The 25,575-nt window shown below is 37.7% G+C and overlaps 2 protein-coding genes across 2 annotated transcripts; one reads left to right on the top strand and one right to left on the bottom strand.

Annotated features, from left to right (window-relative positions):
- On the top strand, positions 1–17,949 carry LOC143848230 (uncharacterized). The gene is made up of 15 exons (XM_077357116.1): positions 1–185; positions 433–521; positions 1,587–1,653; positions 1,745–1,860; positions 4,727–4,793; positions 4,996–5,044; positions 6,516–6,601; positions 6,833–7,137; positions 7,636–7,691; positions 10,076–10,161; positions 13,807–13,899; positions 14,891–15,314; positions 15,915–16,501; positions 17,241–17,472; positions 17,577–17,949. The coding sequence occupies exons 1-15, from the start codon at positions 21–23 to the stop codon at positions 17,846–17,848; spliced, it is 2,694 nt and encodes an 897-aa protein (XP_077213231.1). The 5' UTR covers positions 1–20; the 3' UTR covers positions 17,849–17,949.
- A 1,095-nt stretch (positions 17,950–19,044) lies between these two features.
- Positions 19,045–24,433, bottom strand: LOC143848231 (ras-related protein Rab11D-like). Its single transcript, XM_077357117.1, has 3 exons — positions 24,303–24,433; positions 23,929–24,165; positions 19,045–19,654 (listed from the first exon to the last, which is right to left on the bottom strand). Exons 1-3 carry the CDS (start codon positions 24,350–24,352, stop codon positions 19,210–19,212), a joined length of 732 nt encoding a protein of 243 aa, XP_077213232.1. The 5' UTR covers positions 24,353–24,433; the 3' UTR covers positions 19,045–19,209.
- Between the last annotated feature and the right edge of the window lie 1,142 nt (positions 24,434–25,575).

Below are 25,575 nucleotides of genomic sequence, written 5' to 3'. Positions count from 1 at the left end.
CCTAGTCTCTCTCTGTGAGAATGGGCAGGGGAAAAGGGGGGAAGAAGCGCGGTCGCACGCAGCGCAGAGACTTCCAACAGAACCGAGAGAACGTGTGGAAGAAGAACAGAACCGACCCTTCTTCTCAGCACTCCCCCTGGCAGCCCTTCGCCACCCAAAACTCCGCTTTCGAAGAATACTACAAGGTACTCTCTCTCTCTCTCTCTCTCTCTCTCTCATTTTCTCTGTAATTTATATTCATGTACTTGAAGTTTTCTGCTTGGAATTTCATCGAACGAGAACTGTTCATTCCAAAATTCGATGGTCCAAAATCTCTAAGACCTAAAAGCCTACGTTGGTGGGTTTTGAGGCTTTTTTGTTCCTATGGAATTGTTTACTCGATCGCTATTTCTGCATTATATTTTCATCATCTTTAAACCTTTGTTTTTGTAGGAACAATGCATAGTTCCTGAAGAAGAATGGGATCAATTTCTTCAAGTGCTCCTGAAGCCTTTGCCTGCTGCATTTAGAATCAATTCCAGGTATTCTGGCAATGACTAGCTAGGGTTCAACTGGGTTGAAATTGTAAGTGTTGTGGAGTTGTTAGTTTCTAGTTCTGTCTTGCTACTGATCTTCTGTTCTTTCTACATTTGAGTTCATTTGGTCTATATAAAACATGGGGCAGTTGATTGAATAGGGAACCATTAAGGAACTGTGTTTTCTATCTTGATAAAGTTAAAAGAAAAAAGTTTAATCTGATACACATACATGTATACATCTGCACTTTTATATTTTGTTAATGGCGCTCCTCACTTTGTTAATCACTTTTCTTATTCTATGTTGATAGTTTTTGGGAATTTGTAACTACCCCTAGCAGCTAACTAGAAAAGTATAAGTTGAAGACAGGGACGTTATTGAATTTGGAGGTGCAAATATCGTCTCTCTCTCTCATGACCCCATAGCATAAGGGGGAAGAAGTGGACGTTTCTCATGATCAATCAAGTGCCCCTCCTTGGGAGGGTGGGAATAACTAGTATTGGTCTTGTTTCATCAAAAAATCAATGTTTGTTTGGTTCTCTCTTCCCCTGCGGGAGAGCTTAGAAGGAATGGCCCCTGGTGCACATGGTTTGGTAAATTTTGAAGTGTCACTCTCTTTTGTGATAGGAGAAGAGTTCATTGACAGTATATGCTGAAGTGCAAGTAGAAGGCCCTCCTCAATTTCTCTATTGTTGTGGCACCTCTTCGTGTGTCTGCATTTACTTGAGTGAAGAAGATGGACCTTCTCGAGTCTGATTTGATACGAGTCGCTGATGACTGGTCAGAGCCAATAATTTTTGGAGTTCAACATAATTTGATTCTTGAACTGTTTTTGATGGAAATATCTGTTTGTTGTGGCTCTTGAGAGTGACAAGACAAGATTCAATATACTGATTTGCTTTCTTTGCATATCTTTCTGGTAATCAAATGTCTTGGTGTTATGTGTTATGTTGTGTTATTGTGAAGATGTATTTGAGCAAAGCATTGCCAATTCTCTTGTTGAGTTACTATGAGTTCATTATAGCGATTCCTATCATGGTGATATCTTTTTCATTTTCTTTATCATGTAGTGGGCAGTTTTTTCAGGACATCCGATTGCAGTTACAAAATGATTTTATGAAATCTCTTGAGGCTGAGGTAAATCTTTGTTCTACCATTGTCACTGTAACTGTGAGTTCTCTGTGCAGTTCTTTATAATTGGGCTCTGATTGTTTTACATTGTTAACAGGTCACTAATGCAAGTGAAGTCGAAGCTATTAGACCTTTGCCTTGGTATCCAGACAATCTTGCTTGGCATTTAAATTTTTCTAGGATGCAGCTTCGGAAAAACCAAACTCTTGAGAGGTAATTGGTGCACAAATTCAAGCCCTAATTCATACCTTAAAAACAAATTAAATTTTAAATTGTCTTATTTTCTTTTTCTATGTTATTGCACTAAGTGTTATAGGAGCTAATGCGTATGAAAATCCAAGTTGAGGGCTTGGAGTGATGAAATTTGATTCAATTGTCTGGTATTAATAAAAGATGAGAGCAGAGGAGAGACAATATGTGGGAGAAAGATTCTTTAACTATACCTTGAAACAAAAAATAGAATGAATGGTAGAAGAACCTTAATGAGGTGTAGCATAATCACGTGTTAGATGAATATTTCTAACCCCCGCTGCATAAGTTGAACTATTCCCTGGGACATGCACAACTTGTCAATCAAATGTGAGTTGTGATCATTGCTGAGACTTTCAGTGTTGAAACTTAATTTTTGCTTGAAACAAATAGAGGAATGATCTCACCACACTCCACTTTTTTTGTATAATCGACACCAATACCCTTCAAGCGCTCCACGATACCATCAAGATGATATTTAATGCCATACACTGATACACATATGTTAACCGCCAAGTATTATTTTAAAAAATGGCTGTCATCTCCTCATCCGTGACACCTTTACACCCATATTGCATCATAGCTTGTTGATATGACCCTAGAATAGTAATAGGAGACGAAAATATGGCAAAGAAATAGTAAACGGGAGGCAATCGATGAAAGGACACAGAATTAGCAATAGGATGATGAGCGCAAGACCGAGTACCTATACGTGATGCAATGGATAATGGTAGCTAAGAGGAAGTATTTGCAAAAGAATTAGATGATTGTGCAGTAGGCAGTGTGAGAGCTACATGTTGTGATGTCAGAGATAGCCGATATATTTCCGGAGGCCTCTGCCGATATAGGTATTAGTCTTAGGCGGGACCCGCTTTTCTTTGATAGTTATACCTTTAGCGACCACAAGAACAAAAATAGGAATGGTAGAAGCAGGGAGGCTCCCCTGAGTGCAAGTAAGTCTACATCGAGATGCTAATCTTTTGTAGAAAAATAAGTTGTACCCTCAAAGAAGGTGACATCAACTCAAAAGAAGATTGAAGATATGTGAGTTTGCTAACGGAAAGAAGACTAAATGGAAATTGAGGTGCAAAATACGCAAAAGAAAGAGAAAAAGATGAAGTGGACTAACATTTCCCTTTCCAGTAACAGTTAGAGAAGACCCATCAATATGCACAACAATAGACATAGAACAAGATGTATCCAGGGTAGAAAATAGAGTCAACTTCCCATTCCTATGGGGGCATTGCTCTTAAGTAAATAACCCAAGGAGAAGACTGCTGAGAGGACATGCAATAGTACTTGAGTGAGCTAATGTGGCAGTAGATATAGGCTGTCCGATAGAGACTTGCTGAAATTGCTGTAACAAGGAGTTGAAACTCCTCATAGGATATTGGCCCAGATCCATTTACACCAGAGGTGGCTGATTGCATATGAGTCTGACAACATATGATGTGGATTTTCTGATCCATAGCTAGTATAAACCACTTGATTTGCTTCTGCTACTTTACCCCACTTATTCTAGCATTTTCAACTGAATAGTTGCTTCGGCTACAATGTGTATATTTCTGGTATTCACCTGATCCATGGTACTCATCATAGCTACTGCCTATACTTCTAGTGCTAGTGCCTCTAGCACCTCCTGCACAGTGCTAGTGCCTCTAGCACCTCCTGCACAACCTTTAAAACCATTCCCTTCTCCCAACATGATGTTCTCTGTATCTTCCCAAAACCGGGATACAAGAAAGAGATGGAAGAGACAATTTTAAGAGGATTAGGATGGTTTCAAAATCGTGGTGAAAGGTCACAAAGAGCTCAACATTTAGGCCGTCACATTTCGCAACAAACATTAACCCAACAAGTGGTCTCTGAAGCTAGGTAGTCTCCTATGAATAAGCTCTGACATTTAATTTGATTCCCACATTCTCGTTCTCATGACCAGAACTCTCGCAATTGATTGGGAGAAAGAGTGAAAGTGAGAAAGATGGATTGTTATCCATTAGAAATCATGATACTAAAGTAGATCTCTCTTGAATAATGGACACAGAGGATGTTTGGGATGGAAGAGTAGCACTCTGCACTAAAAAAATAAAAATACATTGCTAAGTGAAGGTGAAGTGTCGTTGAGTAGAATCCGAGTCCGAATGGGCTGGAAGCTAGGATATAGCCCTGATAGAATACTTTGCCAGCTGAAATCATCCCTTTTTTTTTTTTTTTTTTTTTGGTATTTCAATATCATTGGTGAGAGGCTGATAGGGACTGAGCTCTTCTGGGATGCCTTTGAGAGTGCAATAGTACTCACTAAAACATTTATCTCCTTTTGCACAAGAACATATTCACATATATTTGATAGACCCAAGATATATTTTGATCCATTGAATACGTCTCACGTTTAACCTGCCAAACATGGATGTATTCACAAGCATTACATTAGCACTAACGGTTGATTCCGGTGCTATTCAATAGAAATGTCATGACTCGTGAACGGATAATCCTTCTGAAGACATTCCTCATACTTGGTCTTATCATCTCTTTGAGGGGTATCAGCCAAAAATTCAGTTTGCCACGAGCACCCATAAATAGTTTTACAAATTGAGCCCAAAGTAAATAATTTGTACCATTCAATTTTACAAATGTCATTTGAAGACCAAAAGTGTCAGAGGGGTTCTGAATTGAAAGATATGGTTCACTACTTGATGCCATAATTCCCGCAACACATATCAGAACCTTAGAGGGCAGAGGTCTCTCACCAAAAAGTTATAAATTTGCACACAGTACATTTTAACAGGTTATATTACACTGTTTTTTCATGATTTTGTCTAATAAATTTCAGGTTCCATGAGTTTTTAAAGCTGGAGAATGAAATCGGGAACATAACAAGACAGGAGGCTGTTAGCATGGTGCGTAACTTCATCTTATGTTAGCTGATTTTACATTTCTTACTGTAAACTTCTGTTCATTGTTAGTGCCATAATCCAATTGAATGTGGCTTTAAATATTCATAATTGCATTGTTTCTTTGTTTTTTTGAATAGTAACTGCATTGTTTCTTCTAGCGTCTTATTGGTAATTTTTATTTTCTGCAAAATTGCTGGTGATGCAGGTACCTCCACTGTTCTTGGATGTACGTCCGGATCACTTTGTACTAGATAGTGAGTAAGCTAATTGTGCATTCAGCAGTTGGCTCAATTCTACTTAGCTCTTACATGTTATCATAATTCTCTCTTTTTTTAATGTCAAGGTTCAAATGCAAACTGTGATGAATAAATAAGAAGAAAAGAAAAACTATTCTCTTATGTATCCAACTGTTAGTTTTATAGATTCTCATTGTGTTATACAGGTATGTCACTTACATTTCATGAGGGACAGAAAATGTTTTGAAGTCTCAAAAATAATAAATTTAAATAGTTACCTATCTACACAAAATACAGAAAATGAAATAGATGCTTTCTAACTGTAGTTGAAGACAAAACATAGCAGTTTGCATTTTATTCATGGTTATATTACTAAAAATAGCATGCTGGAGCTGCGTCAATAATTTGAAGAATCTTGGCTGCAATGTTATAATCCATTTCGAAGAAACCAATGAAACCTCTCAAAATATATATCAGCCGTTTGGGCATCTTGATAAGGGTGGGAAGTATAGCTGGGTCCACGAGTCTTTTGTTATGACTTCACATTTTAGTACAGTAACCATTACAAGATTATGAGTTTTTTTTCTCCAACTGATTGGCTAGTTTTCCATGAAATCTTAACCTTTTTTTTCAGAAATATAATAAATGAAAAAGATTGTAATTCATTTGGCCATACAACTGGTTACCTAGTTGTGTCTTAATGAATTGGTAGTCCTAATCACCATCTGAAAGAAATCAAGGGACTTAGCGACTTGAGAGTCCTAATCGTCTCTGTAACTAAAGGCACCTATCCCTATTGAGACTTGAGAGTCCTAATCATCTCTGTTACTAACACAATAACTAAGTTGAAACCTCAATTTAATATCCCTTTTTGAAGAAACAAGTCTAATTTGCATCTTGGTAAGGTAGATACGACATTGTGAAGCTCATGTTGGAGAGACTATTGCAATGATGTCTGTTCAATAGTCTCGGGGGGTTACATTTTGTTTCTTCTCATGGGCTTTTATGGTCGAAACAGTGACACCCATCCCTGTTTAGTTGAACACGCTTAGTATGGTCGGGTCCTATCATTTCCTTTGGTGGGAGTATGCAGGACTAAATAGATAGCATGTGGACTACATTTTCTCCTTCTGAAAAGAAGTTTATTGGTTTTGGCTAGTACATTTTCCCTTTCATCCAGGGGAGTTAGTGACTGTATAAATCTACTCAGCTTCGTTGTAAATTCAGAAATTCATTTTGTATAAGAAATTTGTAAATTTTCTGGTGTTTTTAGCATTTCGCATATGAGTTTCATAACAAACTTCATATTATGCGCAGCTCTGTTGTAAATTCAGAAATTCATTTTATATGAGAATCATGTGAATTTTCTGGTGTTTTTTAGCATTTCATATATGAGTTTCATAATGAACTTTATATTATGCTTTATGTATTATTATTATTTATTATACAAATATATGATACATCTTAGATTCTGTCTACTTTAATCCAGTGTGTGCAGCTCCAGGTTCAAAAACCTTCCAATTACTTGAGATAATACACCAATCAACTGAAACTGGATCATTACCCAGTGGATTGGTAATGTTCTTTTGTTTTCTTGCTTTCTTCTATTTTTGTCCTATTTTCAGTCTTGATATAGTCGATTTTCTTGGAGATGTAATGTTCTGCGTGAACTGTAACTTGACATTTTATTGGATAGCAATATCAGCTTTCTTTTGCTAATGGTTCTATGTAATAATTGATGTGGATTTTCTTTCACCCCAATACGGTTCTGACTAATCATGGTCTCATTTTATTGTATTTCTTCAGGTTATAGCAAATGATGTTGATGTCCAAAGGTGCAATCTTCTCATCCATCAAACAAAGAGAATGTGCAGTGCGAACTTGATAGTAACAAATCATGAAGCTCAACATTTCCCCAGTTGCCATTTGAATAAAAATTGCTCAGAGACATCCAAAATGGGTAGCATGGATGGTGGGTTACTGGGTAGCCCTCCATCAGAAGGACCGAAGGAGCCAGGGGAAAACCAACTGCTATTTGATCGTGTTTTGTGTGATGTTCCATGCAGTGGAGATGGTACACTTCGCAAGGCTCCCGACATTTGGAGGAAATGGTAGATACCTGTATACATATTTTTATATAGGGATTTGCTAGCGTCCATCGCAAAAGGCATTTCCCGGATAGTCTGTCGCATCTGACAGCAGCCACCCAGGCTCTGCATCTGACAGGTTTTGTCTTCATTCACGAGGTGTCTGCCGTCAGATGCAACAGACCATTCGCGAAATGCCTTTTGCGATGGACGCTAGCGAATCCCTTTTATATAATTATATTGATTGGCACATGGTTTTAAATTTCGGCCAAGATACTGAAATTCATCAAGCCCGAAATTTGGGGAAATTAATTTTTTTTTTTTTTTTGAAAATATTTTTCTGAAATTTCGGCCGAAATTTTGAAATTAAAAATCAAACCTTTTTTTTACAGGATTTCGGCCGAAATTTCGGTTTCGACCTCGCCAAGGCCGAAACCGAAACTTAAATCTATGGATTGGCATTCTGCCTTAAATTATTTCACTGGATATTTTTTGGCATTGATATTATACATTTATAATCAGGAATGTGGGAATGGGCAATGGGATTCATCGCCTCCAAGTGCAGATTGCTATGCGTGGTACAAGTTTTGGAGAACTTTGGGCAATTTGAGTTTCTCTGGCAATGTCTCTTTGTGGTGTATAAAGTCACATAATGCTTTCTAATTGAAAATCCACACTTATGTTTATATATTCATATTGTGCTTCTCCTGATTGTGACTTCCACACTATGAAATTTAGGTTAATTGTTAAGTAAATGATATCTTTTGTTGATCTTTGTCAAGCTTGATGAGATGATGTCCATTTGTTTTATATACGAGGAAAATGATTGTGTAAGCTTGGCGCACGAAGCTTAGGTGAGCTTGAGGGCCCAAACATCATGGGTCCCACATTTTTTGTGGTGATCTAAACCTTTCATTTGCAAGGGCCCATCATAGATAGGGTGTGTACCAAAAATCAGCTCCATTGGATCAACCTAACCCCTCCAAAAGCGGAGGGAAAAAATGGGCAGATTTGTGGCAAACAGTGTCTGTCCATTTTGCCCTCCACTTTTGGATGGGTTAGGATGATCCTATGGAGTTGATTTTTTGTACACACCCTATCTATGTAAGGGCCTTTCAATTGAATGCTTTGGATCATCCTAACAATGTGGGCCCACATGAGTTTTGGGCCCTCAAGCTCACCTAAGCTTGGTGCGCTCAAGCGTACAATTATATATATATATATATATATATATATATAAAGGGCGGCCTAGTGCACGAGGCTCCCGCCATTGCGGGGTCTTGGGGGCTAGATGTACGCAGCCTTACCCCTGCTTTGCAGAGAGGCTTTTTTCGTGGCTACACACACACACACAAATTTGCCAACAAGTGAGAATACAATCTTGCTGTGATTAAAAAAGATGGTTTTCTGACAACACACCACCACCACCACCAATAATTGAAGACTTGAAAACTATATCTAAGTCAATAAGAAGAGCCACCAGAAAGGCCTATATGGAAAAAGACCATTGGGATACCAAATGCAAACCTCTCACCATTTTCAAGTGTAGAGATGCAAAGGAACTCGAACTCTAGAAGCAAAAAATGAACACGATCCAACTCATCTTCTTGGGTTTCCTCTTAAAACCAACTCCCACATGACCTTGTTCCAACCCTACTACTTCTTAACACACTTACCCTTATGGACAACTGACTGAATATTTAACTAAATTTAACAGAGTACCGTTCCAAAAAAAGCAGTAGCTGACAATTTATTGATTATAAAATCTACGAAACTCGCATTCTCAGAACTTATATTGCAAATATGCAGCACTAAAAAAATAAAGAATCCTGATAGTTATTCGAGAAAAGTGCTATACGCTTGAAGCAAGATAGTTAGTTCAACAAATAGAAGTATCCATGAGGTGCTTGATACGAGTATCGGCGTGGTACTTATTGATGTGGTGAGGCCGGGTAAAGTGTTCCAAGAACTACTGATTGATGTTTGGTTTACCAACTATGCTGCTAATTTAACGGGTTGTAACTGACATCTGACTTGAATCATCTTATTCTCTACAAAACATGCCAACCTTTTTTTTAATGACATAATGCCAACCTATTTTACTATCTCCAAAACTTGCATTCTCAGGAAAAGACAAGAATCCTCATATTCAAGAAAAATGTTATATGTTTGAAGCATGGAAGTTAATTCAACAAATAGAAATATCTATGAAGTGCTTGGTACTTGTATCGGCATGGTATCCTTACTTAATACGTTCGATATGGTGAGGCTGGGTAAAGTGTTCCAAGGACTACGGACAGATATTTGGTTTATCAATTATGTTGTTAATTTAATGGTTTGGAACTGATATCTAACTTGAATCATCTTATTCTCTACGGAATATGCCAACCTTTTCGTCCGAGATCCAAATTTGTCGGGCATATGGATACATCTTCTCCATTGGGTTATCCCCAGTAATTTCTCTGTGTTACAGAAAGATTTTGAAGATGTCACCCTTTTGGACTAAAATACTTTGATGTAATATTCAGTCATTGCTTAAATTGAACCATAGCCCAAAATGTCATTGTGCACTTCAATATTTCACATGTGAGACAATAGAACACAGAAAATGTACCTTTACATATTCTTGTCTATGCTTCCTTGTGTTCTCAATCTTGTGATTTCCGTATTTGAGCAATATTTTGTGGATCTAAATTTAATTTTATCCAAAATCTAGATCCAAGCATTTTGTTTAAAATGATTAGACCACTTAACTCTGAGTTAGTTTTATGCTGTATCTCTAGAATTCGAACTTGAAGCCTCTTTTGTTTCATTAGACTCCAGTTAGGTAAAGTGCCCTCACCGAAGCAAACTGATGGATAGTTGAGAGTGGTCTTTTCATTAGTTTATATGGGACCCGTATTGATGTAATCACTCTTCTCACCCTCCCAAATTTATTCTGATGGGATATAGTTCTTTGCAGGCATCGAATTGCTTAAAGTGGGCGGGCGGATGATTTATTCAACCTGCTCAATGAATCCAGTTGAAAATGAGGCTGTTGTTGCTGAGGTAATTTAATATCGACGAGAAATGAAGCTCTTATCTTCATTAATCATTTCTATGTGCATCATCCCAACTACACATCCTCCTGTTACTTATGTTCTTTTTGTCTGCTTATTTTTATATGTGTGTGCGTGTGTCGGGGCGGGGGGTTGCTAGCGTCATTTCGCGGATGGCCTGTTGCATGTCAGAGCAGACACCTCATGCATGAAGACAAACTCTGCTGAAAAGTGAGCCTATGTGGCTGCTCTGACATGAAACAGGCCATCTGTGAAATGCCTTCTGCGATGGACGCTAAAAAAATGTGTCAACAAGCCATTTTGGAAAAAAAAGTTTATTTTTCCAAATTTTCCAGAAAATTACTGCAATCCAAGGAGGCCTAAATACAGACACTGAAAGTAATTGTTCTGTTTAGATTGCAGGAATTTTCTGAAAAAAATCTGGAAGGGAAAAATATTTCTAATAGTTGTTGAGTTTTTAACAATGGAAAAGCAAGGAATTTTGGAAAACATTTTTTGTTTAAAAAATTTTCAGAAAATTTCTGCAATTCAAAAAGGCCCTAAATACAAAGAAACTGGCCTGTTTGGATTGCAAGAAAAACAGTTCTGATGGAAATATTTTTCCTGTAAAATTTTGTTCTTTTCACGATTTAGAGGAAACAGACATGATTATGGCTAATTTAGAGTGGTAGTATCATAAATTGGAGGTCCCTCCAAATCAAAGTTGTTGCCTTTCTCTTTTCAAATTGTCTCTTTTCATCATATATAAATATTTTTTAATTTTAAAATTTATTTTACTTTTTAATTAATTAAATAAAAAATGCCGAATCTGAATCCTTGTTTTTTGGGTTAGCCGAACCCGACACCTCGAATCCGTGTCAGATTCTGACACTCGAGTCCGAATCCATGCAACATAGTATATAGGTAATCAAATGATATTACTTCCATAGAAAAAGAGCCAATCAAGTGATATTCCACCACCACTGCATCAAAGCAAATAATGAAGAATCCTTCCATGCCAACCACCCATTATGGCATTCAAGTTCTATAAATAGAAGCACTCCTCAAGCATCAAGGAAGAGAACAACAGGAGACTAAAATTCACATCCTTAGAGTTCTTCCAAGCAAGCCTCTTTCCCCTTAGCAATATAGCCTCGTACCATACACCCTTAACCCCTTAGCCTTGTACCTCTTCCCCGTTATTGCATGTGCTTCTGAAGTTAGAATCTTCACAAAAATAAATTAGACCAAATCTATGTTTATGAATTCCATTTTGTTCTGTTTCGTCTTGAAGTTCTAGAATGGAAGATAGAATAGAATGCATAAAGAAATTTTCTGCTCTGTGTTTCATTCTCTTTAGGTACATTCCATTTGTAATTCAAAAATGTTTTTTTTTTCCATACATTTTTTGGGATTTTCCTTTTTTACTCCCTTTTAATGCTGGTTTTATAGTCATTTGAGGGCATTTGATGTCACGGGAAGGTTAAAAATACATCAAACTCTCTCATTTCACACGTTTGTACAACCCATTTCTTTTAATTTTTAACTATTAAGAAAATTACACCTGTCGCTTGTCGTAGCGTCTTTTTTGGAATGAAACACCGAAACAAATGAAACATCATCAAAACAAGACGCTCATCTAAACAGAATTAATACCACATTCCAAATATACTCTTATATAATGGAACATTTGTGGTTTATGGCCTTTTTTTTGTCGTTTGGAGCAACCATAATAAAAAAAAGGGCGGACCAGTGCACGAGGCTCCTGCCATTGCGGGGTCTGAGGAGGGCTGGATATACGCAACCTTACTCCTGCTTTGCTGAGTTGGAGCAACGGTAATAAATTACAAAATTGCCATTACTTTAATGACAAAAATACCCCGATTATAAAGTGAAAAAAAACCTAAATCTTTCATCTTCTTATCTCCTTTCGTTCCCCTCTCCCTCCCTCCTAACCAAAACCCTAACGAAGATGATACTAGATCTCACGAGCATAAGGCAAACACGCCTTGAACTCATCTGCCACTCCCAATGCGGCCAGCACTGTAGCGTATCCAACATGTCAAACAATGACAAGTGTCCGACCCCACCCCTCATGATATACTGCTCGTTGATGAGAAGCCTTTTGATGTTTAGCCCCAACGGTGGCCGAGTCTTCGACACCGTCAGATTGAGTCCATATAGGATGATGATGGATCTTGATGAGGAAGAGAATGATGGTGTTTGATGGCAACAAGTGGACAGGGAGCAAATGGAGGCAGTGGGGGTTAGGGGTTACTGGTGATGAAGACGATGCTGAGATTGTTCATGACGCAACTGCTGGTCTAGTAGAGGGTAGTGATGAGTGCCCCCCACCACCTCTTCTACCACGAACTCCTCATTGGATCTAAAGCCTAGCCTTCTCCTTTCAAACCCCAACCAGCTCTCCAAGGGCAACACCACACATTCCAGCATACTTGTGGACCCCACCAGAACCGTGAACTCCTCCAGAACCGTGGACTCCACACGAACTTATCCTCTGCTACAATTGACCAACTCGATTTGGCGGGGTGATTTACTCGTCCCACAATGGACATGTCGGAGGGGGAGAGAGGGGGAAAGAGTGGCAATTTCTATATATTTAACTCAAAATAGGGGTAATTAAAACAAGATTTGTAACGGAAATTTTGTCATTATAACTTGCCTATATAATAATGACAAAAAAACCATGTTAAAATTACTTATTTTACAAACAACCAGGGATAATTTCTGTCCAATACATTCATTTTGTGTGTGTGTGTGTGTGTGTGTGTATAAACTATTGTACTTTGTTAATTTGAATTTACAAAATTGTTCTTTCACCTTTGGTTATTTTTGCTTGCTTTTGCAATTAAGTGTAGTAGTTCGTGAATAACCAGTTACTCTCTAAACATTCAATTCCATCTTTATTCTTTGGTTGGGCTAGGAATAAACATGACCTTAGTGAGAGCACGCTGTTCAATCGAGTTAATTCTTTAGCCTTGTGAATCCAATGAGTATAGGTCGTTCATCTTGCTTTTGGAGGCTGTATTCGGTATTTGTGTAGTTGGTCAAATAAATCCCCGTGCTTGTTTTGTAATTTTATACCGAAAAGGTATCTTAAAGTATGTTGCATTGCATAGAGGCTATGATTGAGCTGACACTTGGAATTTTCATCAGCCACGTGTGTTGACACATATTGACACTCCTTTCGACACTTGTAAACGTACCGTCAGAACTGCCAGAATTATCGTGGGCGCGTCGAAACATTATTGTACCGTGTCAAGTGAAATACCATTTATTATTAACTCTTCTTTAACTAATATTTGTTGCTATCCTCCCTCTAAACTCAAAACACTAAGCGAACACTTCCAATATTATATTCATTTTATCCTATTGGTCTGTCTTGTTGCGTATCGGAGACTGAAAATAACTATTTGATTATCTGATGTTTCTTTGAGACTTATAGTTGCTTTGGAGGCTTGAGCCTATGTATAAAGTTTCTCGCATCTCACTTTTTTTAATAGTTCGCATCTTTCTCACTTGCATTTATGTATGGACTTTATGTTTGGGTGTTGTTTCTACTCTTCTTGGTTTCAGATACACAATCTTTGTAACATTTCTTTTTGTGTTCTATGTTCATCTGTCCTCTTTTCAGATTCTTCGAAGAGGTGAGGGGTCTGTCGAGCTTCTAGATGTCTCTGCTGAGCTTCCCCAGTTGGTGCGTCGCCCAGGTCTTAGAAAATGGAAGGTAAGCTACTCATATGATTGGTTATATGTGGATATTTCTCTAATACACACACACACAGTTAATATATGTGACAGGAAGTAGGCCATCAGTTCTTAAGTTTTTGCACAGTTGGAGTCTTATTAAATGTATGCATGCACATACTTCCTGAATTGCTTACTTGAGGCATATCACATTATTGGAGCTATGGGGGCTCATACATCAGGATTTCCCATATTTCCCATATTTCTTCTTTTTCTTGGTAGTATTTATGTGATCTCAACCACTATTTAAAAACTCCCCGAGTCAATCACTGCTTTGCCCAAGTCGAATCCCTTTTACCTTGGGTGAGTTCTGGTCCGAGTCTGAGTTTTACCGTACCAAGTCAACCAAAACTCCTTTAAGTTGCCCTATTTAGTGAAAAATTGACTGCATCAATCACCAACGCACTTGAGTCGATTCCTTTCTACCCTGGCTGTGTTCTCGACAGAGTCCATTTTTTGAAACTCTGATCTTATTGCATTTCTATTTCTCTTTTATCAGGACATCTCATTCCTCTTCATGGATCTTAGATTTCATTTAGTCACTGAAAGCTCTTATGTTTGAAAAAATCTTAACACATCTCTATTTATTTGGATACATATATTATACTTAACATGTAACAAATATCTTTATTTAGATATTGCTGGGTATTTCAGGTTTCCTGAAATTCATGCTGACACCTCATGTTTCCATGGGCTGACACTACTTTTTTAGTTTTTTTTTATTCTACTCGTACCGTTAAGAATGTAACTCAAAAGCCCTTTAGAGTACTCTTTGGATGTGGGTCTCCTGCGAATAATTACTCTGCTATTAAGAATGTTGCCTAAAGCCCTTTAAAAGCCCTTTGAAAGTGCTTCTGCTGATTAAACATTCATAGGAGCATCTTCACTGCCTATTCACCTTAACTTTTCTTTTCTTTCCTTTTTTTTTTCTGATGCATCTATTTTTATTCCCTCACATGTTAATGTGGCAGGTTCGAGATAAGGGCCTCTGGTTAGCTTCTTACAAAGACCTTCCAACAAACAGGAAGGGGGGAATTTTGCGAAGCATGTTTCCTTCTGGTCAAAGCTGCGAAGCAGAGGAAACCTCTGATAGTCTACAAGAGGATATAGATACACCTGGCAATGGCGGTAAGATAGGAAATGCCAGCACCTTGGATGAGAGACATCAGAATGGTGGCAATGTAGAAAATCATGTGACTCCAAGTAGCATTTCTGAAGCTGAGACTGAATTGACGGGAACCCCCAAAGAGCATACATCACCAAAGGATTTGGTCACTGATTCCAAAGAGGAAGCATCAAGTTTTCCACTTGAACGCTGCATGAGGATACTGCCTCATGATCAAAACAGTGGATCCTTTTTCATTGCTGTTCTTCACAAGCTTTCTCCTTTGCAGGGTAACTTCTATTTCCAGTTGTTTATCATAATACACAGTGGCCATGTATGTCACAAATATCTCTGATTTTTTCAAAATATTGTGTTTTTAATGCGACATTTTGATACAATGACAAAATCCCGAAATAATCCCGAGATTTAAAAAATGTAGCAATGTTTTCATTTTTATCATAAAATATCGATATAAGAAATCGTTGATTAATAATAAGATAAGCCAATGACTTTTTGAACCCCAACGACCCAATTGCAAGAGCGGAGCTCTACCAACTGAGCTATATCCCCCCGAGCCAAGTGGAGCATGCATGAAGGAGTCAGCCAGATGACGGAACGAAGAGACCTAGGATGTATAAGATCATAACATGAGTGATTCGTATTTTATATTTTTTCTTAAATTTATATGTTTATATATTTTTAATAATTTTATTTTTATTGTTTTTTCCCATATAATCTTGAAAAAAATAAAAAAAATTAATACATCCCGAGATTTTCTCTTGCCAAGAAATTCCCGAGAACGATATTTGTGACATAGGCACATATTTGTTTTTCTTAATATTTGCCAGAGTAAGAGTGGTTCTAATCATGTGACTAATTTTTTCCTGCAGCTGTTTTGGAGAATCCTATTAGTCTTAATAGCTCCTCCTCTCATAGGAGACATGTATTGCCCGAGAAACGATCAGACAATATAGTTCAAGATACAAGTATTTCAGAGATAAGTCCATCTAAAGGTTGCCTGGAGGCCCTGGACCACCACTTAGTCCAAGCTGAAGAAGCTTCTGATGTGAATTTACTAGATAGACCGTCTATAATACCCATGGAAGTTCCTGTTGAAGTAGACTCCCATGAGCTTTCTGCTAAAGACAATACTTTTGAGGAAACCAAAGCATGTGATAACAGGGAGAGCGACCAGGAGCGTGGGAAGGTAGAAAAAAGAAAGTTACAGATTCAAGGCAAGTGGAGAGGAGTTGACCCTGTTGTATTTTTCAGAGATGATGCCACAGTCAATAGCATTAGGTCATTCTATGGTATCAGTGAATTTTTTCCATTTGACGGTCACCTAGTGACAAGGAACAGCGATGTCCACCATGTGAAGAGAATTTACTATATATCGAAATCTGTTAAGGATGTTCTCAAACTAAATTTCCAAGTTGGGCAGCGACTGAAGATCACTTCACTTGGGCTGAAAGTTTTTGTAAGTTTCTCTTTTGCTATTTTTTTTAACTTATCGTTCACTTGCTTAGGAAAGTGTTGGGCAGTGTTGCCTAAATCCACAACTCATAAAAAGTTGTTAATTTCTTGAATTTGATGTACTCATCCATTGTAGGCTTCCACTATTTACTTCTAGAAAAGGGCTGGTGTGTCCGTGTGCGTGTGCCCGTACATGTGTACCCGTTTCTAGATACTTGAAATACTTTTACCTTTTTATGAATATATGTCGGTGACTGTTATCTGCGTGGCTATGTTTTTATAATGGGCCGACTCACCTTTACTCTTCTCTAATTGGCTGCCGAGAGTTTTTGGGGAATTGTTATAACTTTCGACAGCTGGTTAAAAAAGTTTAAAATAGGGTGATTCTTCTTATTATCAAAACATGGCCGTGCGGATATCAGTCCCCTTTGTATATAACTCTGGAACGTGGATGCTGATGGACTTTTGATAGCCAAACTATCAATTGATAACTTTCTAGCCACTATTAAATGCCTGCCCTTGTCTGTATTGTTAAACTTAAAAAAACAAATGGAAAACGGCATGGATGACAATCACTACTAATCATATGATTAATGAAAAAATACCCACTGGAAAACTCTCCAATGTTGCTCAAAAATGGGGGAAATGACTATGGAATAGGACTACTTTGACTTCTGATCATCTATATCTAGATCTGCCTATACAAAGGGTATCATTATTTCTTGCTTTGTACTTCATTTCAGGAACGACAGACGTCAAAAGAAGGTTCATCACCATGTGCATATCGGATATCATCTGAAGGACTGCCATTGCTGCTCCCCTACATCAGCAAACAGATATTATCTGCATCCATAGTTGATTTTGAGCATCTCTTGCGATACCGGCACATCAAATTTGGAGATTTTTGTGACTCTTCCTTGAGCGAAAAGGCATCAAACTTATTGTTGGGTTGTTGCGTTGTTCTGTTGAATAAAGGTGAGGTTCTCATACCTGATAGTCTCTTGTTGGATTCCAGTCCAGATATGGCCAATCATGTTTTATGGGACTTGGACACATTTTCACCTTATCGTTCTCTGCAGAAGACCCACCAACCTCAGATGCCATTGTGGTAGATTCTTCGACAATTGCTGTTGGATGCTGGAAAGGTAAGAGCAGCTTGAGTCTTATGCTCTCGGAGGTGGACAGTCAAGAAATGCTTGAAAGACTTTCTATTCGTCTGGGGAGGGGAAAATGTACTTTACGGCAGGAAAATCGACAGGATAACTCTGAGCTGGATGTTGGAGATGGGAACGCGAAGGATACTGGATCCCTTAAAGAATTTGAAACAGATGAGAACTTACTGGTTGGTTGAGGTAAGTATGAATAGATTAGTTTCAGAAATTATCAAGAGGGATTGAAAGGATTTTTGTAATTTTTGAATTGGATCTTTCTATATTATTAGTGTATTTTTAAGTTCGCGATGCAGTAGGATGTTTTATGATAAACTTGAATCCCTTTTTGTGTGGAGAATAAATGGGAGTAATAGGTAAGAAGCAGAAACAAATTAGATGAAGAGAAGGGACACAAATCACACACTGAGAGAGAGAGAGAGAGAGAGAGAGAGAGAGAGATATGATTGAAGAACTGAGTCATATTTGAACACAACCATTCTCAGCAAAGCCGTCTTGGAACCTTAGGCCATGTTTGGATTGCACGAAAAACAATTCTGAAGTGTAATATTTTTCTTCCATGATTTAGGCCCTGTTTCATAAATTATGGGCCGATAATCAGTTGGGGCCCTCACCATCGGTTGTCACAATCTGAAACGAACAGGGTCCAAGGGAAATGATATGATTATGGTTTGTTTAGAGGGATATATCATAAATTGAAGGAAATTGAATAGAGTTGGTTCAACTTGATCATTTTTTTTTGTGTAAAATCAGACTTCTACAAATATTTTTCCATTCCAAACTTTTCCTTCAAACTTTTGCAATCAAAACAGAGCCTCAAGCCATGCATGGCAACCATGAACTATTTTTACAGGGAATATTGTTTTCCACATGGTGCGGTAGAGGTTGAGAGAGTGGCAGGAGCAGGACGTGCTAAGCGGCTGAAAATAGGAAAAATAAAGCTCTAGTATAGTTTTTCTTCTCTCTTTTTTCATTCACTTCTCACTCTCTACTCTCACCCATGCCCTCTCAATTCTCTTCCTCTCCTACCACCTCTAGATAAACTAATATTCCATGGAAAAATATGTTCATGGCTTCCAAACATGGGTCTAAGATATCAAAGAATATTGTTTCTGAAATTTGGATAGATTTATTTATATAAGCTCATCAGCCTGCTGTTGAAGAAGAAAGTATGGAGGAAGAAGATGGGAACCTGCAGGAAATCACTTTCTCTCTTTTTTTTTAATTTTTAAATTTTTCCCTAAATCTAAATTTGAATAAAAAATAATGATAATGGAGACCATTAAAAACATGGAGACCAGAAGGTATTCTCTGCACTAAATTTCATAGACGCCGAAAGTTACTGATTTGTGATTTAACGGTATTATAAGCAAGCAAATAAAATCAATTTTAGCTCAATTTCGCCATTCCCCACCGTGTTTGATCACATTTCTTGGATATTTACCCTAAACACGAAATTGAAACTAAGATCAAAATATACAGAGGCAAAAAAAAAAAACCCAGCAAAACCAAGCAGAACCAAATCACACCCCCCAAAACCAAATCAAGACCTACAACACATGCTGTTCTTTGCTGGGATTACTTGTGCCGGCCCTGGGACCAGAATCTTCTTCCCTGTCAATGATCCTACATTGCTCTTGCCTTGATCCTCCCCAGCGGCAAGGTTCTTTCTGTTCACGATGTTGAAAATCTCAGTCAACACGGTCAAGAAGGCGGTCTCCACATTAGTAGCTTCCAATGCTGATGTCTCTAAAAAGAACAGCCCTTCTTTCTCTGCGAATTCTTTTGCATCTTCGGTGGGCACCGCACGCTGGTTTTCGAGATCAGTTTTGTTTCCTATCAGTATAATCACGATGTTTTTGTCGGCATGGCTTCGCAGTTCTTCCAGCCATCGTGGTATGTGGTCGAAGCTCTGACGCTTAGTTATGTCGTAAACTAACATAGCTCCAACTGCACCTCTGTAGTATGCGCTTGTGACGGCTCTGTATCTGCTTGTTATATCAATCAGAAACAAACTCTCAGAACTCTGGAGCTTAAACATGATGTAGGTAATATAGTTCTAGAGGCTAATGAAAAAATCATAAAGCAAAATCTAAGAAAAAGTTTTTACCAAGTTGTAAATGAAAAGATCCTGGTCTGTGTGTGACAGTAATAATCATACGGGGTTAAGAGGGATTACAACACTAACTACAAGATAATCTATAAACAGGTATTGCTAATCAGGTGGTTATCTGGTTAATTTCCCTTCTGAGTCTTTTTTAATTTTAATTGCATTAACAACGAAGAAAAACAAAAGCAAAACGGAAAATACAAGGAGATTGGTGAGAGAACATTGAAAAAAACAAGGAGCAAGCAAAAAAATTATAAAATCAAAGACCGAGGATCCACAGGGACGAAGAAAACTGAGACTACATCTCTAACAAATCCGGAAGGAGCAAGCCTATCTGCTTCACAGTTAGAGGATTGCCAAACATGTCTAATCTCAATACCATGACCATCAGTCACATTGCAATTGTCTTCAATTGCGTCCACAAATCTCCCTGAGTAGGCAAAACCATCTCACCCATCTAACAAAACTGAGTGAGTAACCCTCAAAGATAATGTGGTCAAGGAAAATCTTAACTATTCTGCCCATTTTTCCACCCCACAAATGGACACCCTATGGTGATCCAATGGAGCTGATTTTTGATGGACACCCTAGGGCCCATCAAATGAATGCTTTGGATCTAACCCCCCCCCCCCCCCCAAAAAAAAAAAAAAAAAAATGTGGCCCACCCCTGTTTCTGTGCTCGAGCGCAGGAACCCCTCTCTCTCTCTCTATATATATATATATATATATATATATATAGAGAGAGAGAGAGAGAGAGAGAGAGAGAGAGAGAGAGAGAGAGAGAGAGAGAAAACGGTTCCTACACATATGTGTAGATAAGTTATCTACACACTAGCTTAAAATACAGTGGGGGCCACATTATTTGGGTGATCCAAACCATTCATTTTTAAGGCCCTCACATAGATAGGGTGTCCACAAAAAATCAGATCCATAGGATCATCCTAACCATTCGAACTGTGGAGGCAAAAAATTGACTAATTTGTGAAGGTTTAAAGACATCCATTTTACCTCCACAAATCGTAGGGTTGGGATGATCCTATGGATCTGATTTTTTGTAGACACCCTATCTATGTGAGGGCCTTTAAAATGGATGGCTTGGATCACCCAAACAATGTGGGCCCCCACTGTATTTTAAGCTAGTGTGTAAAGAACTCTCTACACATATGTGTAGGAACCGTTTTCTAATATATATATATATATATATATATAAGCTATATGAGGTGACACCTTAGGAACTCTATTCTCATATATATATATATATATATATATATATATATATATATAAAATAAGAAGAAAGCATTAGTAGTTTAAAATAGTTTGATAATGTCACTAATACACTGATAAGCAATTAAGAATCACATTCAGTAGCCATGTGCGTGTAAGCAAGACCACCACTTTGAGTAGCATAATTTGGTATAAATAGATCGAACCAATCTCACCAGTAGGATTAGATGAATAGTGACCTCATTTTGTTCTGCCTGACCTAAGATTAGTCAGATGTTATGATGAACAATTGTGTTTTCTTAAATGAGTCAGATCATCTCTTGAGTCAAAAGACCAAAAGAATAATTATTTCAAAAGCAACCCTAGAAGATTTGAACCTCCAAATATTTAGTTATCCCATGTTTAAAGCATAGGTTTTACGCCATTCTAAAATGTACAAAACCCTTCAAAATAGTGCAAAATACCTTTGGGAGATCAGTTTGAAAAAATTCCCTAAATCCCTTAAAAGTGCCCTAGATTTTATGCACTTTTGATAACCAAAACTATCAATTGACAACATGGGCCATCGATCATTGAAATGACATGTCGATCGATGCCAGAGCCAGTAAGTTGCGGAATATCAAACTTAGAAACTCTCCAAACCACCTTCAAAGCCTTTGTTTCTAATTGGAATTCTTTCTAAACATCCATTACTGATAAAATAAACCTCTAGGAAGGTCCAAACTCATTCAATATCCTAACTTTGATTTCTATCCATTCAAATTCCACTAAAAATCAAGTTCTCCTGCCTAAAACCCATTTCTACAATTCAAACATTTTCAAACTACTTTCAAAATTTCTCAAACTAGCCTATGCACAAATTTTAGTCCCAAAATGTTTAGACACATAAATTCCCAAGCTCTCTACTCTGTAAAAGTGTAACTAGGGCCCTATTCAAGAAAAAGGAGTCGAAGCCTTTCTCTCTCGTCAGTTTGGCTTACTTAGCCTTCTCCCCCCTTACGAGTTGGGTTCTTAAAGACCAGATCCAAGAGTGATTAAATGATGGTGTCATTGAAATAGAACCTCCTAAGCAACCTGGACATGCATCAAGAACTACAAGAGAGACATACGATTTTTCTCTCAAAGAAGACTCAAGAGCTTTGAAGGGACTCCTCCAAGTTCAAGTTCATGAAGCTTCTACAACTAGAAGAATGAGGTAAGAACACGTCCTCACCCTTTCTTCCTCCAGTTAAGTGAGCATTTTCATGTTTTATTTTAATGTTATCTTCGTTTAAGTATTTTAATCTTGCATGCTTAGGATGTAGTTAGTTTCTTCGCAATAGTTTAATGTTCTTTCATGTTTTAGATTAGCTTCTTTCAATCTGCATGATCTAATATAGCTTAGTTTAGTTAACATACGTCAGTACCTTTTCAAAATCATATTAATTTGAAAATCTAGCGTGAATTAGATCTTTCAAACTTCCATTCAATTTCCTTATTTCCAAAAGCATAGTACTTTGAAAATCTATCATATTGCTTGTCAATTACCCAGGCATTATAACCTGATTAATCAAGTATGCTAAGGATCATATAAGAGGTTTACAGACATTATTAGGGACCATTTTTTGTCGGGCAGGGTTGGTCCCTGACACGTTCCAACCCGCAACTTGATTTTGAACCCCCTATGGTGTCGAAGATCGATCCATTGTGATCAGTGTCATTATCTTGGGTACTAGGCCTTAACCTAGGCTGTGAGTCTTCAAATAAAGAGTAAGTTAATCCCAACTCAAGAACCCCTCAACCAAATGCAAGAAGGTGAGTATCGCTACAAGATTGAGCATATAAGATACCAACAGAAAACCAGAGTCCCCCTACTTTATTTTGGGTATTGATGTGTTTCTTCAAAGTCAAGAAGCCTATGTTACCTCGACAAGTTCAAGTGGGTTTGACTTTGAACATGTGCTAAAGACCTCAATTCTTAAGTGCCAATGCCGTATTGTGACCCATTCAAAAGTAACAACTCTGGTTGCTTTGGAAGTAATGAATATACCCATAGCATTAGAATAATTCTCAGGAATTACACTGAAATGTCCAGTCTAACATAACCGCAAAGATTTCGAAAGTTCAAAGCACACCCAAAAAAAAAAAAAAAAAAAAAAAAAACTTCAGACATGTAAAAAAATCCCTTCGAAAACCAATTGTAACCTCTATTGCTAGACAAATTTAAGATTGCAAGACACGTGATTACAAATGTGGATGCCTACTACAATTAAATCCTACAACATGAAAACATTAACCAAGATAAAGCTGCAGCTCTAACACCGCCAAATGATCCAAGGAAAGTTCTTGCCAAATTGCCTTGGGTGATGAGCAACATCTTGTTTCAAACAATGGATCGGATGTAAAATGCACACAATGTCATAAATGTATCTATCTACACAACATATGATTTTCAATTTCATCTATCAAATTAAACAAAATCTTCTACACCAGTTCCCATTATTCGCTGTGTTGTTCAATTACCATCCTCAAATCACAAAAAGGTAAGGGAACATACTATCCTCCAACTGAGTTAACATTGTCATCAAATGAAAGATCTTAAAAATGTCACAAATATCTTCTCCGAGATCCGACTCTACTCAGAAAATGCATCAAAGAATCCAACAGGAATTCCTACCAAATGAAAAGGAAAAAGAAAAAGAATCTAACAGAAATAAAGATCGATCATAAGAAAAAGAAAATAATATAACAGAGATAAAGATCAATCATAATTCCATCATCATCAGGACTATCAGAATAACCTAATCTAGAAATCATCACTCCACAAACGAATTCATCAGAATCAAAGAAAAATAAAGCAGCAAAAACTGAGAAACCCTAGATCGGGCTCTAAAGTTTACAGAAAAGAGAAGAACGAGAGAGATACAGAGGATATGTAGTTCTTTTACCTTTCTTGTCCAGCAGTGTCCCAGATCTGAGCCTTGATACTCTTGTGCTGAATTACTAGGGTTCGAGTCTGGAACTCAACACCAATAGTGGCCTTGGAATCCAAATTGAACTCGTTGCGAGAAAAACGAGCGAGGATCTGAGATTTTCCCACGGCCGAGTCTCCGATGAGAACGATCTTAAAGACATAGTCGATCTTTTGGCTGTCTCCGTACCCTCCTCCGCTCGCCATGAAAGCTCTGCTACAAAGAGAATCAGATCCAGTGAGACAAATAGAAAAGAAGAGAGAGAAGATGGGGTTTTAGGAGAAGTCACTGTGGGAAAGCGAGATCAGAGCGCGAGGGAAGCGTGAATATAAAATGAGAACGAAAAGTACGGATAGCATTCGCTCTCTGTTCTGTGTTCTCTGGTAAAATGATACGGCATATCTCCATTGATTTGGCCTTTCTAAAACTAAAATGTTTCATTATGGAGTTACCATTAATCTTTCTATTTTTACCGCATGGGAAATATAGAAAGAAAGAAGTAGACATCATATGGAAGGAATGTTTCTCAATTTTTAGTAGATTATTAGAAGCATCATCAGTTGGATCAAAGACCTCCCTTTGATGCACAACCCTTCTAAATAAGGTAGTATTAATGAGAACATGGGGATTGGACAAATTCACTTTCATCCAAAGGCTGCTTCTCCTAAGCAAATATCCTTGAGCCATTAGATTAAGCCTAAACCTGATTCCAATCCAAAAGTGGTATTTACTTTCTCAAAGGATTCTAATGCAAAAGTAGTATTTACTTTCTCACTGACATAACACTGTTCTATCAGAAAAGAAAATAGAAAAGAAGATGAGAAAGGGTGAGCTAAATTCGAGGAAACTCGACTTCCAATATGCAAACTGCACAAATTTTGATTATTCCTTGCTCAAAAGTCATACGGCATCTACATTATATAGAAATTACGGAAAGCAAAATTTGAAAACATAAATCATCATAATAGAAAAAAGGAAATAAGGAAATCCTACTGTAATATTGAGTTTTATTATCATAGCCGTGTTTTTTCTTTTGGGATAATTACATTTACACCCCCTCTAGTTTCTGACACATCCACTTCCACCCCTATAGTTTAAAACGTGACAAATACACCCCTTTAGTTTCAATTTGTTTAAGGTTTGTAGTTTCAATTTGTTTAAGGTTTGCCCCCTCAGCTGAAGGTTCGTCCATAGATTGAAGGGTTAGGATGATCCGATGGAGCTGATTTTTTGGGCACACCCTATCTATGTCAGGACCCATCAAATGAACGCTTTGGATCATCCAAACAATGTGGGCCCACATTATTTGGATGATTTTTTGGTAGTGTTTGGATTCGGGTATGGGCCCACATTATTTGGATGATCCAAAGCGTTCATTTGATGGGTCCTGACATAGATAGGGTGTGCCCAAAAAATCAGCTCCATCGGATCATCCTAACCCTTTAATCTATGGACGAACCTTCAGCTGAGGGGGCAAACCTTAAACAAATTGAAACTACAGGGGTGTATTTGTCACGTTTTAAACTATAGGGGTGGAAGTGAATGTGTCAGAAACTAGAGGGGGTGTAAATGTAATTATCCCTTTTCTTTTTTGTATCCTTCTTGTGCCCATGACCTTCTTGG

This window comes from Tasmannia lanceolata, unplaced genomic scaffold (assembly GCF_043159265.1).
Source record: "Tasmannia lanceolata isolate RefF3 unplaced genomic scaffold, GAP_Taslan_0.1 ptg000016l, whole genome shotgun sequence".
Lineage (NCBI taxonomy): Eukaryota > Viridiplantae > Streptophyta > Magnoliopsida > Canellales > Winteraceae > Tasmannia > Tasmannia lanceolata.
The sequence above is the reverse complement of the archived record's forward strand: the minus strand, read 5'-3'. Positions and strand labels throughout refer to the sequence as shown.

Excerpts from the sequence above, each read along its gene's own strand:
- LOC143848230 (XM_077357116.1), top strand. The coding sequence starts at position 21 with ATGGGCAGGGGAAAAGGGGGGAAGAAGCGCGGTCGCACGCAGCGCAGA. Across the intron at positions 1,861-4,726 it reads AAAAACCAAACTCTTGAGAG|GTTCCATGAGTTTTTAAAGC; the intron begins GTAATTGGTGCA and ends AATAAATTTCAG. Across the intron at positions 4,794-4,995 it reads GACAGGAGGCTGTTAGCATG|GTACCTCCACTGTTCTTGGA; the intron begins GTGCGTAACTTC and ends CTGGTGATGCAG.
- LOC143848231 (XM_077357117.1), bottom strand. The coding sequence starts at position 24,352 with ATGCCGTATCATTTTACCAGAGAACACAGAACAGAGAGCGAATGCTAT. Across the intron at positions 24,166-24,302 it reads ACAGAGAGCGAATGCTATCC|AGCTTTCATGGCGAGCGGAG; the intron begins GTACTTTTCGTT and ends TCTTTGTAGCAG. Across the intron at positions 19,655-23,928 it reads GACACTGCTGGACAAGAAAG|ATACAGAGCCGTCACAAGCG; the intron begins GTAAAAGAACTA and ends TATAACAAGCAG.